Source organism: Syngnathus acus, chromosome 20, assembly GCF_901709675.1.
Source record: "Syngnathus acus chromosome 20, fSynAcu1.2, whole genome shotgun sequence".
In the NCBI taxonomy this organism is placed as follows: domain Eukaryota; kingdom Metazoa; phylum Chordata; class Actinopteri; order Syngnathiformes; family Syngnathidae; genus Syngnathus; species Syngnathus acus.
In genome coordinates, this window is record NC_051104.1 from 2,127,812 (window position 1) to 2,146,400 (window position 18,589).

At 51.6% G+C, this 18,589-nt stretch overlaps 1 protein-coding gene across 1 annotated transcript in view; it reads right to left on the minus strand.

Annotated features, from left to right (window-relative positions):
• pou6f2 (POU class 6 homeobox 2) overlaps nucleotides 1-18,589 on the minus strand; it is a 31,269-nt gene that overhangs the window by 4,221 nt on the left and 8,459 nt on the right. Inside the window, exons 3-7 of the mRNA XM_037279946.1 lie at nucleotides 16,465-16,565; nucleotides 14,747-14,984; nucleotides 8,339-8,589; nucleotides 2,248-2,376; nucleotides 87-296 (exon numbers count right to left, since the gene is read on the minus strand). Of these exons, the coding sequence (XP_037135841.1) occupies nucleotides 87-296; nucleotides 2,248-2,376; nucleotides 8,339-8,589; nucleotides 14,747-14,984; nucleotides 16,465-16,565 (929 nt within the window). The remainder of the gene's footprint in view (nucleotides 1-86; nucleotides 297-2,247; nucleotides 2,377-8,338; nucleotides 8,590-14,746; nucleotides 14,985-16,464; nucleotides 16,566-18,589) is intronic.

Consider the following 18,589-nt stretch of genomic DNA (forward strand, 5'->3'; position numbering starts at 1 on the left):
GGCTTTTAAATGCAGAGCCGCACGCCGCTAAACATTATTTTACAAGCATTCATGGAGAGCGACGGGCAACTTTTCAGGTGGCCCACCTGCTGGCCGGGCTTGATGGGCGACAGCGTGATGCCCTGCGTGTTGATGACGGGCAGGATCTGATTGCCGATCACCGTGGCGATGATCTGCCCTTGCGCGTTGGTCAGCAGCTGCGGCGTGATGGGCGGCACCTGCAGCGTCGCGTTGCCGGTCCCCGATTGGCCGCACGGACCAGCCGAGTTTGCCATCAGAGGGATGGTTCCGATGATCTGAAACGGGGGGAGCAGCTTTGAATGTCTTCCGAATGTTGCTCGTACAGACAAAATCGAGCGAGGCCAGAGTGGAACTGCTGGCAGCAAAGGTCAACACCGAGTACCTGTGTGTGTGTGTTTGTGTGTGTGTGTGAGCTGGTGCACACCAGTGCCTGCGTTAGACATCATGCAGCGTGAGCGCTTGCATGCGTGACCACAAGTGTCTGAGTGTGTTCAAGTGTCTTTGTGTGTCTCAACTGAGAGCAGATAAAAACAAAGAGGGCTCTCGTGGAGGGGCTACTGCTCCCCCCTCACACCTTCATCCTGTGTTCTTGTAATCAGGAAGGGCAAACGCAAGTGTTGAGTGTCAATGAAGGTTGTTCAATCTGGGCCCGACCCCCCCCCCCCCGTTAGGCACAACTGCCACATGATCCCGGTCCAGGACTCGACCAAGACCTCAACTCATCAAGAAATCCATTTTCAAAGACGTGACAAGGTTGACAAGGACAACAAGACCTTTTCGTCTTCGTCATATCCCAAGTTTACACAAGTCAAAGCAAAGAAAAAAAATAGACGGAAACTCTTAAGTCAGGTCGCTCTTATCTCAAGGCGCCGCTTGATCAAACATTTGACTTCAGCTCAATTGTTTGCTTTTCAATTCTTGCCCGTGGAGCCTCATTTAGTAACTCATCTAAACTGTTAGCATTGCATGGCTCCTGCGCTGCGTGTGGCCCCGCCCCCCACGTCGCCACCCCCCGGCAACATCGCTTTGACATAATCGGGGGGATCGTCGCAAGCGAGGCGGGCCGGTAATCTGTAATTCATCCCCGCCACGCCTCATTTGGCTGCGTTGCTTCACATTAGGCCGCAGATAATTTCGCTCTCCCGGCTCGTGTTCTCGTCCTGCCACTTAGCATATTTTATTGCCCCCCCTCCCCTCCTCGACGAGCTCCCCGCTTCGCATGCCGGCGTGGCGCGGCGGGGGTAACTTGTTCCGCTCAATTATTCATGGCGGTCGCGGCGCTAAGTGCTTGTTCCGTAAGCATCATAAAAAGGGCGGGCGGGCGACAGCTTGCTTTGGAATCTTCTTCTGATGACACTCCGGAGGCCTCGCCGACTCGCGTTCACCAAACGTCACCGAACGGAATGTTGATCTTTCCTCTCCATAACCTCCGCTCGTTCGTCATGTGCAACCAAAAGGTTGAATTAATTATTATGAAATATATGAGAAATAAAATACACATAAATAAGATGGGGAGGAAAAATGTGCTGACATTTTTTTTTTTTTTTTTAAAAGCTGGCTTCTCCCTCCTCCATATGAGGAGGAGGTTTTGGCTGTTTGTTTTCCGCGTGCTGTAAGCAGCCGTGGTGTGAGTGCCCACCCCCTCCCCCCCTCCGTCCCTTTCTGTCTGAATAATGCCGGCGAATAATGAGTTGGTCGGGGAGCAAAGGCTGCAGCCCGGGGCTTTGACCGTCTCGCTGACCTGATTATGTCAGGCACCGTCAGCCCGGCCCAAGACACTAGCAAAGCGCACAGCGCGGCGCAGTGCCACGCGCCGCGTCGACATGGGTCGGCGCCGCCGGCGCCTTTGGAAACCACTTGAGTCCATACTGTCTCATTAGCTGCGTTTAGCATCAAGAGCACGCGTTAGCCCGGGCCCGCGCGGTGGGTTAAACACCGCATCGTTGCTCCCACCAAACATGCTTGGTGGCTTCTTTGGGAGGGAGAAGAAAAAAAAAAGGCAAAAAAAAGCTTTGCGCTTGACTACAGTGCCATCAAGTCAACATCTGTCCCTCCGTCAGACTCACACATTTGCCTGCAACGAGATGATTCATTTGCCGGGACTTGGCCATGACATCATCATTCAAGCGTCCGGCAATTGTGAATACGACCAGCTCCGCGTTTTTTGTGCGCCTAGCAACCAGAAGGAGGAAGAGGAGATTTTGTTTGTCGGGGGCTGGAGCTCACCTGTCCTTGCGCGTTGGTCACCAGCTGCCCGCCGCCTCCTTGCAGGTTGGACAGGGCGTTGCCGAACACCTGCGAGCCGGCTGCCATGGCCGCCGCTGCCGCCGCCTGGCTGGCAAGAGGGTTCAGCGGCTGTCGGAAATACAAGCACGAGATTAAAAAGAGCCACAAGTTTCTAAGTGTGGCGAAGAGGTAAAATTGGGGCAAGAGCGACCCGCTTATCCTGGCGTGCACGGCGGGCTTCCAATCCGAAGATCATCGTGTTAGCTAAGGCCCAGCGCCGTACATTATTATTACACTTTCTCAAATCTAATGATAAGGGAGAGGCGGGGGGAGGAAATCAATACTTTTTCATTGACAGTAAAGGTTAAGCACATTAAGAATGACACGGCATTTGTCTTATGAAATCATATTTCATGTCGGCAGCTCCCCTCAAATTGGCCGTGATTGATATTGCCCACAAAGTCTTTTTCTTCCTTTATTGTCTTTTTATGTCGTCTTCCCAGCGGACTGCGTTTTGGCAGAGCTCATCTTGCGGACGTCTCAAACACGTGCTTGTATTTCGAGTCACTTGTACGAGTTGAGATACAAGTTGAATATGTTCAGAAAAAGCCTTCAAAGTTCTGACGGCAAAATGCGTGTTTATTTTTGTGTTAACAGCCAATTACACAGCGAGGCATCTTGGTTGGAAACCTCGTCAATAGCACCGCTCTTTCCTGTTGGGTTAAATGGGCCTGAAAAGCCCGCATGAGCGTTTCCAGAGCTAATCAGGCCATTTTCCGCCACGGCGACGGGAGGGAGCAAATGACAGGCCCGGCCGAGCGTTGGCGCTGATTGTTGGAGCAGATCAACAACCGTTTGTTGGTTCGCGTCTTTACGCTAGCTCTATGCTTTTGCGGTTTGAGCCAAAGCTTTCATTTTCTTGGCGGCGCAATATGAGAGGCTACGCCAGGCTAAATGCACGTTTGGCTGTAATCGCTGCAAAGTGCGGCGTGCTGAGACTTTTGTTTTAGCCGGAGGGAGGCTCGCCCGGCGCGTGTAATCGCTCAAACGGGGGGAAAAGTCGCCCCGCTGCCAAGCGTAGCCGCGCTAGCAGACCCCCCGCTGGAAATTTTTGAAACAAAGAAAATGCCGTTTATTGTTGTTGTTTTGACTTTTCCTTTTGTTCACTTTTTTTCCCAAATTTAGGAAACAAAATGCTACGCTGACTTTTATTAGCAACCGGGGTGAAAGAAAGCGCTTTTGTCCTGTCTTGTTCTTGATTGTGATGTTCTTGTAAGTGTGACGGCGGCTTTTCTTGTGAGTGCAAAGAGCTCGTACGGCGCCGAGCGTCGTTCCCGGCAGGAATAACGGCCGCGTTGTCACAATAGGACAAAGTTGCGCCTCCAACATGCAAGTTCCTCCCCACACGCTTGATGTCATCAAGTGTGACACGAGAGCGCACACACGCCACCGCCAGGCCGACTCTTCCCTCGCGCCCTTCGGTGCTTAAACATCAAAATGCCATTAGGCCTTCGCAAACACCTCCGCGCTGGGCCATCTGTTGCCCACCGCTGGGCTTCTGCTGCACACCTTGCGAAAAATAAAGCCTGCTGGCTGCCAACATCCCCCCCCCATGGACGGATGTCCAAGAGTGAGGAGCTAAAAAAACAAGACATCCAGTAAAATGGCCCTCCCACATTGCAGAAGGACAAACGGCCGGAGGGAGTGATGTCATCGGAGACGTTTGAGTGACAGCGAGTTAAGGCGCCGTCAAATAAAAGGCATTAAGGCGCGGCCAAATGGAGGCGTCTAACGAGGTGTGATGCAAATGAAGGCGGAGCAGAGTCGTGAAATCGTCCAAGGCGACGATAAAGCGCTGATGGAGTGCCGGGCGGCGGCCGTCAATCTCGCCACTCGTTACCGCCCAGCGGAATTAAGCACGCTTTTAATCATGCCATTAAATCCCCCTCGGCACCTTTTCTGATAATTGGGAATCTTTCTGGATGTGTTTTCTCTGCTTTTACACCAGCTTCCGCTCAGATTTTTTTGATGGCCGGCGAATGATGGATGAGATTTAGCCACCTCAAAGAGCTTCAAAGACACATTTGGGGCAATTGACATGCTAATGCTAACACTCCGTACAACTACGGATGGCAAGCGTTAGCATTAGCATGTCAACAGCATTTGTTATGATAGCGTTAAAATGGGAGCTTTTAGAAGGAAAGAATATTTGAACACTAACTGTGGAGCAACTCATGGAGACAAACATGCAGTCATAAGACTTCCCAAAGGTCAGCAAATATTTCAGATGTCATCAAACTTTTCTTTGATTTCATTTGGAGGATCCCTTTTGAAGCGCGCTGAGCGCAAAATGTCGTCTCAGTCTTGTGTGCGCTCTGACATCTCAATATAGCCTTTGAATGACTTTAATATCCCGCTAATCAATGTCCAGTGATCTTTTGATGTTGTCAATTTAATATGGGGAGGGTCAGCCGCGGCGCGTCTCCATAAACACAATAAAGGTAAGTGATGACTCTTGGCTGGCCGGGCGCTCTCCAAAAAAAAAAAAAAATGCGGCTAATGAAGAGAAATGGAGGAGTTGTCATGTGTCAGCGACCGAGCGCCCGCCCCAAAGACGAATGGCGACGACTGCCGGGGGGCTCGCCGCCGCGCCCGGATCGATCATTCGCCCGCCCTCTCGGGCTGGGACAAAAATACGAACGGTGGAGTCGTCCTCGGATGAATTGATGACATTTACATGGGTAGTTGTATCGACCGCTCCGCTTTTGCCGTCTTTTTTCGACGTCGAGGAAACGCCAAAATGGACGCCGCTTGCAATGAAATTTAAGGCAACCCAAATCTGGAGTTCAAAATTCTCCCTGTCCGCTCTCCACGGGGGTTAATTACAACCCGGGGGTCTGTCTACCTCCTACCTTCCTCCTTCACAATTTACCAGACCGCCTCTGTCTCGGCTGCCGGCTGCACCCCAACATCCGAGGGGAGGGGGGGGGCAAGTGCTGCAATTACCTCTTTTCTCTTTCTTTTTCAGCGGGCTGACAATCAGCTTTCATTAGAAGCCCCTGGCGAGGAGCGCCGTGGCGGCCAAGGTCAGCGGCTGCCAAGCGCGGCGGCCCGTCGGAGGCCTCGCTGTCTCACACTGCTCATCTTTCCTCACCTCCCCCCCCCCCCCCTGCATCCTCCCCCTTTGTCTCCGGCCGAGCTCTTTCCACACACTCGCTTTACTGCCATAAAAGCGCTTGAAAGACGCCACCGGCCTATTATGCTAACACATGTATTAATCGAGCCTGACCAATCGATTTTATTGATTTTTTACAGATCGGCACAACTCAAACTTCAACAGCAAACAAGACTCAAAACGTCGCCCTACCCCCCCCAACTACCTGAAGCCGCTTTTGGGCGGGCCGCTGCGGGTCTTAAGAAGGCAGAAAATTGCCTTACGTAACAAGCGGCCGCGTGCAATTTAGCCTCCCAAATGCGCACTGTTGACTGAAGCAGAAAATAAGACTTCATCTGAAAGACGAGGGGCCGGCCGGGCCCGGCGGCAAGCTGACCGTGACGGCTCCGCTACTTGTATTTACTCGCAATGAGGGATTAGCCGGGCAGGCTGCAATTGACAAACTTCACTTCATCTCATTACCAGATCCAACCCTCATTTGGCTGTGCGCTTAAAGTTGGTTTTATTTATTTTTTTTCATCTGGTGCGAACACGCCAAACTGGTTTCGGAAGCTCCTCTTTTTTTGACATTCAGATAAAACATGAGATGTCTTTTTGCCGCGTGGATGTTGCAGTCGGGTAGGAGGTTCTTGGCGGTCAGACAGCCGGTGATGAGACGGGGACTTGGCTAACATCGCTTTCTTTAATTATCCGGGCGGGTTACGACATCGAGCCCCCCCGCAGACGCCGTCTAAGTGCTGGGCTCTGCCGAGGAGGCCGGGGTCCCCCACGGAGTCCGCTTCCCCCGCTGGTAATTTCTAGTGGCCATTAGTGACCGCAGAGCTAGCACCGTCCAAGGCAGCAAAAATAAATAAATAAATAAATAAAAAATCCCAAAGAAGCTTTTAATGCAGCCTTATCGGAGCAATGACCTCCTCGCAAACCAAGTCAAAAGGCCCATTTGTGCTCCCTGCAGAGACCAACAAACACGTTTGGTAATATTTGATATTTATTATGGGAAATGGAAGCCAAGTAAAAACATAAGAATGATCACAACTACAAGCTAAGCTAACAATTGCTATTAAGCCAGATTTGCAGCAGACAACGGGGAAGGAGGACGGGAAGGCGACACGCACGGTCATGGCGGCGCGGGCCGGCCCACCTAAGCTTCCACAGATCAGCATGTCCGCCTGCAGCGGCGCCTCCGCCTTTACCGGCGCCGGCCCGATGTAAGCCAGTGGAGTGGCAAATTACAGCCGACCTTACAGCTGTAGCCCGACATTATGATTAATTTGTTCGGTAATTTCTCCTGTTTTTCATTTTAATCGGCGGGCCCGTTCTGCTGTGGCGGCTCTTTCAGATCTAATTAAGATCAATTCCGCCACGTAGCCGCACTTCTGCCTGCCGCCAATTCCCCGAGCTCGCCGGGCGTGGAGAAAACCCTGCGGCTCCAATCAATCAAGCCGCGGGCTGAAAATCCCGCCGCCGCCACCGCCTCTCACGTTCGGCACATTAACACACTTAGGCACATTTGCTAATCTCACCTCGCTAGTCTATTTGTCACCTCTGCGGCTCTTTCCAGCTGCCGCGGGAGCAAATTAGCTGTCGTAGTTTATGAAAGGCAAGAAAGTAGCCAAGACGAGCCCGGACCTCAAACAAATTGCGTCGGCCAAAACCGACATTCCTTGACTTTTGAGGCGAACGTCAGCAGCTGCCAAAAACCTGCCGAATGTTCAACATCATCATCAGAGCAGCTCAGCACCTTGTCCACCTCAAGTCCAAAGCTGAACCTTTACGTGAATGAAGCAAGGAGCTTAATGCCATCCAATCAGCTGCCGCGGATCACGCGTCTGCCCGAGCGGGCCTTCAAATCCTATTGAGCAGTCGCCGTAGGCCGCGGCCTGTCCTTGCCGGACCGGCGCTGACCCAGAATCCAAGTAAAGCCTTTACGCTCACGCACACACACACACACACACACACGCTAATCCTATTTGATTGAGGCAATATCTTAATGATAGCTGATGTGGCTTCCTCTCAAGGGAGCTCTGTCCCCGGTCATCAGAATCACGCTCGCCGCTTCCTTTCAAGACATTTTCAATAGAAAGCGGGTGGGCGGGTACGCGGGCAGGCTATTCGACTCGAAGCTTCGACTGTCTTGGCTTATATGACCAAAATAGAAGACTTGTTGTCTTGTTTGGGGCATGATTTTTTGTGGGTCTACTCATGATAAACCAGACCACCAAATATTTGTGGGGTTACTCATGAAGCGTATTATTTTTTTGTAGCTGAGTTCGATGGATTTTGGAGTTGAATTTTCTTAGAGGGGATCCTTGGAACTTCTCGTGACTTATTTTTGTGGGGGTGCTCATGATTGACATGCCTATAAAATAACATTGTGACGGTGAATTTTCTTAGAAGAGTGTTGTCTTCAGTTTTACTCAAGTGATTCTGCACGGAGACCGTACAGCGTGTTTGGTTCCGACATAGCATCGTTGGAGGCCCATTAGCTCCAGACGCGCACCCCCCTGTAAGTCTCAGCAGGCTGCGGCGGTGGTGGCAAAAGGCAGCGCACGGAGGTGTCGAAGATGAGGGAACAAATAGCCCGACGCATCTCGGCCCATAAAGAAGCTCACGCCACAAGCCAATAAGGGGCCTGACGCTGATGAATGTGAGCGGGGACGGCCAGGCGACCCCGGCCGGCGCATGCTGGAAATGAAACCGCCGGGATATAAAATAGGCCATTATCATGGCAACGCTGACGGCCAGACAGACGGCTCAGATGGATGGACGGACAAAGATGAAGAGGCTGATGAAACAGGAGAGGAGATGACCTCACAATCCCTCCTGGGCATGCTCAACACGTCAGGCAACATGGAAAATCTTAGGGGTGCCTGTCGAAAATTTTTGAATAATTGTTTTATCCTGAGAAAGACTCACCGGCAAAGAGACGGGCGGGGTGACGGGCGAGGGGAGGCTCCGGGCGGGCGACTGGTTGGGCCGGTGCGACGGCGGTGACGCCGAGGAGCAGGCGGACCCCGGTGACGGCACGGACGACTGCTGATGCCCGGGCGGGGTCATGTGATGCTGTTGGTTCTGGTGCTGTTGCTGCTGCTGGTGCTGCTGGTGGTGGTGGTGCATCTGTTGCAGCTGCTGCAGGTGTTGCAATTGCGAGTTGAGGGTTGAGGTAGCTGTAGAGAAAGTCCAATCAACACACGGCAACGTGAGATGTTTTTATTCACGCAACAAGCCCCACACCTGCGATTGACATGCATGAAGACATGTAAGTGCGCCACTAGAGGCACACGCAAATTGCACGGAGCCACAACAAGGTCCTGAGGGCTTTTCGGTTCCTCAATTCAGTCGGGTTGGAAGGACAAAGACAAAGCAGCTGCTGCCTGCCAAGTCAAACATCTCCATTGTCACGATATTTTCTTTTAATTACACCGGGAAAAAAAGGGAGCATCGATTTCCCAGAGCAGAACATTAACTTGGATAATGGTGCCCTGTTGAAATATTTTTCCAGCAGGACGGAGCCACGTGCAAATGAGTGGGAAAGTCTTCAAAGAGGCCAAAAATGATCTGTGACACCCCAGAAAAAAAGGCCCCTCACCCTCCACAGTGACAAAACGCTGCGCTCTAATTCCGAGACAAAACACAAAAGCAGAAGACAAAAGGCGAGTTTGACGCGGCGTCTGTCAGCAAATTAGCCAAAGCGCGGGAGAGATCAAAGGCGAGCGAAGAATGTCCTCCGGCGTGGGCCATTACGGCCAGAAATGAGAGGCGCAACAAGGCGGGATGAGGCAAAAACAAACAAATACAGAGGGAATATGGAAGAAGCCCCATGTGGCCTCATTATCAGAGCCGCACCGCAGGTAACGACATTGCTGAAGAGCGCCCGGCCGGCGCTTTACAAACGCTGTCATCTTGTTAAGACTGTCAGGACCACTGACCCGCCGCCGCCGCCGCCCAAGTTCCTCATCTGGGCTAATTGTTTGCCGCAGTGATAGAGAGTGAACCAGATGCCGGCCAGCTCGTTAAATGGCAAAAGCATTTCATTGGCCGCCGCCGCGTTGATGTTTTCCAACGCGGCCCGGCTAACGTACGGAGTCGTTACGCGCCGCCGCCGACCCGACTGCGGTCGCTCGAGTCTCGCATCGTATCTTCGGACGTGACCGCGCTAAGCCTGAAAAGGGAAGCTTCCTTCTTCCTAATTACCGTCAATAACTTGGGAAATAGGAAAGAATTTTCCCCTTCGGGCCTGATTTGAGTCGGACTGTTCTTCTCAAGCGAGTGATTGCCGCTGTTGTTACAAAGGCGGGGAACGGTGGGAAGCTTGGAAGGAAAAAAAAAAAGTCAGAGCGCCATTGTTTTGCTTGCAGGAGCTGTGACTCTACAGTCTGACCTAATTTCAACAAGTAGGTGTGCCAAGAGTGCCATCGTCTCCCAAAATGCTTATTGTGTAAAACCTGAACTGGGAACCGCTCCAAGGCAGAAGTGAAACGTTTGGAGAGCAAATGTAGTAAATGACGACTTTATTATTGTCGAGGTTATAGCAGTCAAAGAATCTCACCCTTTTTTTTTTATTTTTAAATGGAGATGTTGCACAAACAGGAGCGGAGAATGCCTACCGCTCTTTTCACCTCCGTGGGTGGCGTGGCCCTCGCCGGTGGGTGGGCGGCAAAATAAGATCGACTTTCATTCCACTTCTTTGGAGAGAAGATATGAAAGGTGACGGGAGAAGGTTAAAAGCTACAAATCTTATTAACCAGCAATGACATTAAATTCTAGACGAGAGAGAAGCTTTGAGGCCCTTGAAAACACAAACCAGGAGTGGAGACGTTCAACAAGTTTTGCTTTTGAATCCGGTGGATGCTTTCGCCGCAGATGCTTTGTTTCCATTGTGAGGGTCAGGCGAAGGAACGCGCAGTGCAGTCACAGGCACGCCACGCCTCCTTTCGTGACAAAAAATACATTTGCTCCTCCTCCTCCAGGGTTATTTCAAGGAAGATGTTGACAAAATGTAATACAACGGTGCCCAGTGAGGGGTCCCGGAGTGCCTATCTGGGCCAATCCGGGCCGAGTTATTAGCGCCTGTTCATGTGTCGTTGGAGCAAAAGCGCGCAGGCCCCGAGTAAAAGCCTCATGCAAAATTTATGTTCATGCGGCTGTTTCAGTGGGAGGAAAAATCAATATTGGGTGGGGGGGGGGGGGGTTGTGATGCACAGAGATGACTGAGTGCTCTCTGGACTGACAGTAAAAGCCGAGAGAGATTGAGGGGCTGTGTTTAGCGCTCGGCGAAAAGGAGTCGCCGCTTCACCTTAAATTGCAATTCTCTCGGGGATTATTTCAAGCAGGGGATGTCCAAATTTTGCCCGCTGACAACAAGCACGAGCGGCAGCTTCTTCCAGAGATGCACAATAATGTAGAGGCGGACACGTTAGCATTTGGGGAAGAAGCCGGGAAACCAAAAAAAGACTGAAATGAGGCCAAACAATGGGATTTGCTTTCCATTCTTGTGTCTCCTTAATGATTCCCTTTGCTGGGCGCGTGTTTGCGCTTTGACGCCGGCGGGCGCTTGACTGATGTGGAAGCGGCCTCGTGAGTGACACGCACAAGCAGCCCGCTGTGATTAGGAATGCTCTTTAATACAGCGCCGAGCGGCAAGCCAGGCGACGCCGTTCGAGCCGAGGCCGCCGACCGACGAGCCCCTCGCATCATTTTGCTCGAGCGGTAAATCCTCAAAAGGATCTTTTCAGCCAAAGTGGCACATTTCCCGTTGAACTTTGGGCAAGGGTCTTGAGACATTGTCGTGGGTCGACGCCATGGTGGCCAAATGCGCTAGCCGGCGCGCAAATGGATTCCCCGGGGATTCTTTAGCGGCCCCGCGGTTGAGTATGATGAATGAAGCCGCGCGCTACTTATGCGCTAAATGCCGCTCGCTGACTCGCAACAGGTTCAGCAAAGGGCAGCGGCGCTGAATGAAATCTCGCGCCCGCAACGATGCATCATCCAACAGTCGGGTTACGAGATGTGTGAATCGGATCAATTTTATTTCCGCCGCTTCTAAGCAGCCGAAATCATTCGGCGCAAACTGCAGCCTTTTCCTTCCCCGTCATCAAAGTCAGCGATGGTCCACCATAAGCTGAGTCGGGCTTGCAGGCATCGCGACCACAGGACCCAAGCCCGTCTCCCGGGAACTTTTAAGTCGCGCCGATACAGATAAAAGCGCCCCCCTGGTTCCCTCGCCGGGACAGATCGCAGCCCATTAATTAAGCTAACGATGCCCCGATCGGCAATTAGTAACCGCAGACGGCTTTTAGCGAGGGGGGTCGGGTTCCGATGCCATCTGCCGCAGACTCGCGAAAGCGGAGAAGGTGGATCTGAAATGACCTCTGCGTTTTTCAACATCGATAAGAACTTGTGTGGAGAAGGAAGCGCGCCGGCTGCGCGAGCGGCGCAAATTTCTTGGGGATGCCTGCTGTTTAGCATAATGCGCTACAATCAAGCGCGCAATTACGCCGCACGTGGAAGACAAATCATTAGCACGCTTGCAACAAGTGAGGCGCTGAGAGCTTCAGAGAGACGCGTACATTTTGCATCTCGGGGGGATGCGCTTATGTGTGTGTATGAGCCCCGGTGCAAATGCGCTTGTTTGATTGCGACCCGCTCGCAAGCGCGCTTTGATTGGGAGTCGTCACAAAGACAGCTTGTCGTCGAAGGCAAACAATAAGCTAGTGCCGCGAGAAAGCGAGGAAGAGCGAGAGGGAGGGCGTGCGCCGCTTGCTCGCTGGCTGGCTGGCAGCACCTCTCACTCTCAATTATTTGGCTGCTGTCACAACAAATCAATCAAATTAGCGCTGGGAGGACTGTGTGCAGCTGCTGCGATCGCGCCGCTAGTCGCATTAGCTTTGAAATGTATGAGCTCTACATTTTATCACCATTATTTATTTAATGCCGAGCGCTCCCTCTCTCCCTCCCGCCCTCTCTCTCTCTCTCTCTCTCGCTCGCTCGGCTCCGGTGCCGCCGACTTAAATCATTAAAAGGGGCGATGTGCCGGAGAAGGCTGCAAATGAAACAGTCACGTGGGGGAAAGGGACGGGACGGGTCGGGCCTCCATTGTCTTGCCACGTGTGGGAAATATGCTCTGGCTTTCCTGACGCCGATAACAAGGCCCAAAAAAAATGAGTGCGGCAACACTGGGGTTTGCGAATGGAACGATTCCGATCAATACTTTTTTTTTTTTTGACGCTCGTTCAACTTTGAGCTGTTTGTCCACGATGGCGGCGTTCCCCGCGTGTAACTCAAAAACATCCGCCGACTCTTCCCTCCCGTGGGCCGGGCCTCGGGCGGCGTAATGAGCAGTGCCATTTCCCTAATTTGCAGCGGCAACCTCGGAGCGACACCGCCGAGCGTCGGAATCAAACCGCCAGACGGGGCGGCGGGCCTTTGATTGGCGGCTCTCATTACGGCAGGTGAGTGGGATGCCGACCTTTACAAGCGGCAAGCCCGAGTCGAGACGAACGGCGGCGCTCTCACCTCCGCCGCCGCGAGAACTCCGCCGCCTCTCTGATGTGATTGATGCACGGCAAATAAAGCGGCATGCGCTTATTAAGAGCTTCCGAGTCAAGCGGCGCCTTCGCATTAGCTGCGAGCGAGCGAGCGCTGAGGAGACGAGTCGGCGGATGAAGACTTTGTTGCGGCTGGCTTTGATGCCGCTGGTTTTACAAGCGTGTTAATCACCATTTCCTTGTTAGGAAAGTTGACATCATAAAAAAAGGCCTCATTTTTAAAAGTCTGCCACTCATGTATGTTTTAGTGTGCTAATAGTCGTCAATGTTTACAGAGCTCGCTCGGGTGTGACGCAACCTACTTTCCGAGCCTGTGTGAAGTCGCTCGGGTTTGCGCGCGCTCTTGTCACAAAGGATAACTTTCTCCCTTGCTTACGTTCACTGGGAGTTTGTTTTTTTTCCTGCGCCGGCATGAATCATTTTGACAAACATCCAGTTTCTCGCCAACTTATTACTCGTACGCGCTCAAAAGCAAAACGAGTTCAAGCTGCGAGCGGCGCCCAAGGGGGTAACAACGCCCAACCCGCAAATGATGATGCCAAACTTTTTTTGGTAAATTTCATTTGCCTGGAATGGCCTTGTGGAACCAAAATGGAAAACTTCCTGTTTAATTTCAGATGCTAACTTTAGCCACAAAAAAAGACGCACGGCACAGCGGCGTGCCTCCACGTGGTTATTTGATGATTTGTAGTGCTAATTGCGCACGTGTCAGTTATCAGACGCTTGACTACCCATCTGAGCCGAGCAGCCTTATTAGCGGCTCATTAGCCGCCTCATTAGACCTTAATGCTCGCATTGCCTCACCCCTCCCGCCGGTTCCCTGATGTGACACTAATTAGGCCGCAGCGTGAGCTCGCCGGCGCCACATGAGCGGCGGTGGCGCGACAGAGATGCCGCGCCAGCAGGCCTCAGTCAAGGCCGGTCTGCTGCGATGGGCTCGGACAGCGGCGGACGGAGGAGCGCCGCGTGGCCGCAGGGGCCCCGACATAGTCAAGACGTTTAGCTTCACCCATGACTCGTGTCACTTTCTCTCGGCGGAGGTCCCGTCAACGCGTCGCTTTCAGATGGCAGCGCGTGCCAAGCGGGCGTCCGAAAATTAAACAGCTCGAGGCTTCTACGTTTTTGCCAAGGTGAGTTGATGAGTGTCTGCATGAAAAGATTTGACGCAACCCACGTGAAGGGATTTATTAAAAGCTTTGCCCGCGAGCCGCGCTTGTTGTTATTTATGCATGTTTGTGTCCATTAGGCCGCCGCCCGCCTTTCCACACTCGAGGCACGCGGCCGTCCACTTTCCCCTCCCCTGCACTTTGTGCTGCTCCGGCATTATTGTAATATGCCCTCCCTAAAATAAAAAACAGGCACGCACACGCGGCCCGGACGTCTTTTGACATTAGTGCGCCGCACTCATCCAAGATTCATGACAGACGTGCGTTACCCCCCCGCCCCCCCACCCTAGCCATCCCTCAATCTAATGCTATAAAAGAGACAATGTTTTAAACATTAAAATGAAAACCATTTACAAGTATGAGCAAAAGGGAACATTTGGACATTAAAGTTTCAAAAGCACACATAAGTACAGCCGCTGGATGGAAAGATGAGGACAGATAAAAAAAGGAGAACGGCGGTAAAAGAGGCACCGAGTGCTTTGGCGCCGCGCTCGCTGCAAAACGCTGACCTGTAATTAATACGCTTTGTTGCTTAAGGCTGGAGGAGAGGATCGGAAGGAAGGAAGGAAGGAAGGAAGGAAGGAAGGAAGGAAGGAAGGAAGGTGTGTTACCTTGCAGGTTGTGCAGGGGCAGCGTCATGACGCCCCCGGCAGCGGCGGCCGCCACCAGGCTGGGCAGGTTGCTGGCGGGCAGTGACAGGACCAGGCCCTGCTGGCCGCCCAGATGCCCACCGGCGTTGAAGGGGATGAGGATGGGCTGGTTCATGGCCGCCGCCGCAGCCGCCGCCGCCGCTGCCCCGGACATGGCGCCGCCCACCGCGTTGGCCAGCTGCTGGGCCACCAACAGCGACTGTGGGGAGGCACAAAAAGCATTTTGTCATCAGCTGGGACAAGTTTTATCATCTTTAGAAAATTTGGAGCCCAACTACGAGTCGTTTAACATTGATATGATTTATCTATTGTCGTCTGTTCTATGTCGACGCTTGAGTAAAGGTTCAGTAAACATAAACACAGTGAAGCATCTTCATGTAATTTTTTTTTTTTTAGTGTAGTTTGCGGAGAGAAGCTGCAAATGCAAGTGGCTCACATGCTTTGCAATAGATTTCCTCAGCCGTGCAGTCGCGCTCGGCAGGCCTTGACAGCTGGGTGATGACAAGTGCTCTCCGAGGGGGGCGCGAGGACACACATAAACCCACGCACACACACGAGGCGGGACGGGGCCCATCAGGGGTTTGAGGAGGCTCCTCCGTGCGCCTGGCAGCTCGACCACTGAGAAATTGCCCATAATGGTCCAGATAGCAGACTTTTGTCACCCTAACTGCGAACGAGCGAGCGGTGGCGGCGCCAAAGTATGGCAAGGTGGATTCACGTTGGGCAAACTAGCGGCGGATAATGGGCCTTCCCACAATATCCGGCTCGGGAACGGGGAATCTATCAAAGGTATTGATCTGGCGAGAGGAGAATTGGGGAGGGCGCGCGGGGGCGCCTTTGTTTCTCCAAAGTGTTAGCTTGACGCAGGCCGGCCCGCCTGACAGCGTTCATCTATTAGACGGCGAGCGGCTGCTGAAAGCCGCTCGCATTTCTCCTCTTCATTTGGACGCGCGACCTCGCGCTTCTTTGTTCCGCCAACACGACAACGGCTGGATTTATACGAGACCATTTAATGCAAATGATATTTCACAGCACAAGTTAGCTCACCGCCAAAGCTAATGCCCGCAAACATGACTTCATTAATGAGACGGACGTTAATGAACAGTGCGGAGCCGCAAGTCCAATAAATTCAATCGGATGGGACGACGGCTAATTTAGCGTTAAGAGCGCTTAGCGCCGGCCGCGGGCCAACACCTCCGCTTCCTCGCTAGCGTCGCAGACTAACCAATGACAAAAAAAGCTTCATTGATGCACATTGAGGTCATCAATTATTCAGCGTTAACGGAGGGCGGCAAGTGGAAGTCATTCAGTTCATTAATAAACTACCGGATGGAAACGTCGTTCTGCTGAAGATTTCATAGAGAGAAAAAACATTCCGGACACATAAAAACAATAAAATAATAAATCTAAACTTTTTAGGTTCTGAAAAAACAAACAAAAAATAACAATAATAAGTTTGTGGATCAATATAAAAAAAAAAAAAATCACTAAATATGGGGAAGAAAATATTTATACATTTACTAATTAATCAGCAAGAGCAAAAGTGTTTTATTTGTAATTTGGATTAAAAAGACAAAGATGAGACATTTTTTAATTTCAATCAACATTTCCTCCAAATCTGGATTTGTTGATAGATTTGATCATGGATGAGCTGTGGCGGAATGAAGCACTCGACTGACCTGCGGTCCCATGGCGGCGTAGCCCGGCGGCGACTGGCCCACTTGACTCTGCTCTAAAGGACTGCCACCCAAGTCCGACCGGACGCAACTGTCGCCGGCGCCTGCCAGGTCCCATGTCACATAAACAAAACAAAACAAAAAAAGAGGTCAAAGACATAAGTGAGTGTATTGTGCAGATAGACAGACAGATGGGGGGTGCTTGGGGAAGGTTGCTGAGCTGTGTTGTAATTTGGATTTAAGCGTTTCATCAATAACTGCTGCGGCGTTGAATAAATTAGCTGATTGACGGCGGCGCAGGCCTGCCGGCGGGCCCCCGTTGGCCTGGATGAGCGCTGAGCGTATTATTCAGCCGTTTACATGGAAGGAGGGGGGGAGAGGATCACCCGGGTGATCCTGCGCTCGCTGCACTCGCAGCCCGCGGCCTGTTGCGCGCAATTAGACCTGTTTGCCATCACCGATGCCCAGGCCTCAGCAGGACCCCCCCAAAGTCTTCAAGTAAAACATTGCAAGGTCACGCTACTCCATCTCCAACTTCTCCACATTTGTGTCTCGCTCGCTCGAGTAATCGTCACCGTAGCATCGGCTGACATTTTTATCCCGTTAATGACGCTAGTCATCAAAGGACGCGAGCAAACTTTCCAAAACAAAGCAAGAAATTCTTTTGGTATATGAAAAAGAAGTTTGAAGCTTTGTCGCCAGAAGTATCAATGCACTATTGCGCGCTGATTGAGTCAGTTCACATGCTTCAAAAAAACTAAAATGGCCTTGTTTACACCTAAGACGCGTTGTGATGTTTTGCATAAAAAACGACGAGGGGAGCTTTCAGCGTCCGACGCCAAAGCGGCTGACAAGGACGAGAAGACGCGCCTTCTCATTTCACACGGCAGCTCTTTTTTTTTTCTCCCGGGGAATAAAAATGGCTCATGCAGGGGCGGGGGCGGGGGGAGTCAAGTCGAGCGTACGCAAATGTGACTGAAAGCCGCACACCCTTGTTAAAGAGCGCCGCAGCGGCAATAAATTTCAACACAAATACAATCACCTTTCAGCAAAACGATTGATTTTCCTAAATGGACTCTCGCCGCTTGTGAAAGGTTTTTTGATTTGCGGACAAACAGGTCTTGGTTGCGATCAAATGTAGCGTTGGCTAACGTCAGCGGCCGGATCCGCTTGCCTGTCAAGTGTGTTTATGCGAGCGAGGCGTTTTCAACTCAACCTACGCCGAGTAAAATCACTTCATCTTGGCCCATAAAATCCAAATAATTGCTGAATGGCGTGACCCAACACGTAAACCTCAAGCGGCTCGCTCGCTCACTCGCTGGTTTTCTACCGCCGGCTCTCGATGGATGTCCGCATCGAGGACGCTTTTTGACATCTCTTTTCGCCAATTATTTCCACCATTACCCCAGCCCCGCCCTGCGCACTCGCCATTTTCGTTTAAGAGGGGGAAGTATTTGAATCTCTAAGGATGAAAATGTGACTCTTTTTTGTTGTTCGTTTTTCTAATTTAACCGGACAAAAAAATATGCTAACATCCACCTAGTCACCGCGCTGCTGAAGACATTTCCCGCCAGCATTAAAGTACATCCCACAAAAAGCAATTATCAAAATGAAAACATTCCATTTGTAATAATGAAGGCTTTGGTGGGCCCATTGACGATCGCGTCGCATTCGATCCAAGGACTCCTCGTTGCCTTTTCACAATTCCACTAAGGCTAGCATGTTTATCACCTGGGAGGAAATCAATAATAAATAAATAGCGCCGCTCCTGAAAGCTTGGGCGTAATTTCTTTAGCAAGCTAGCCGGTTGATCTGCAAATATCTTTTTTATGATCAAAACCTTGATACATGTTTAACGTCTTTGAAAACAAGATCAAAAAAGAGATTCCAGATGAAGATAAAGACGACTGTAGAATGCAAACTCAAAAGAAAGCCTTCAACTGCGATGATGATGATTGGGGGGGGGGGGGTTGTTGGAATAACTGGATAGGTTAGCTGAAAAGATAAAAGATTGTATCCGCGTTTGCGCTTTCATGTACATGCGAGCCAAAATCACACTGTCACTCTCGACGCGGCGGCGGATCGTCTTCGGGCCGTGACAGCAACACCGACACACTTTGCGAGGAAA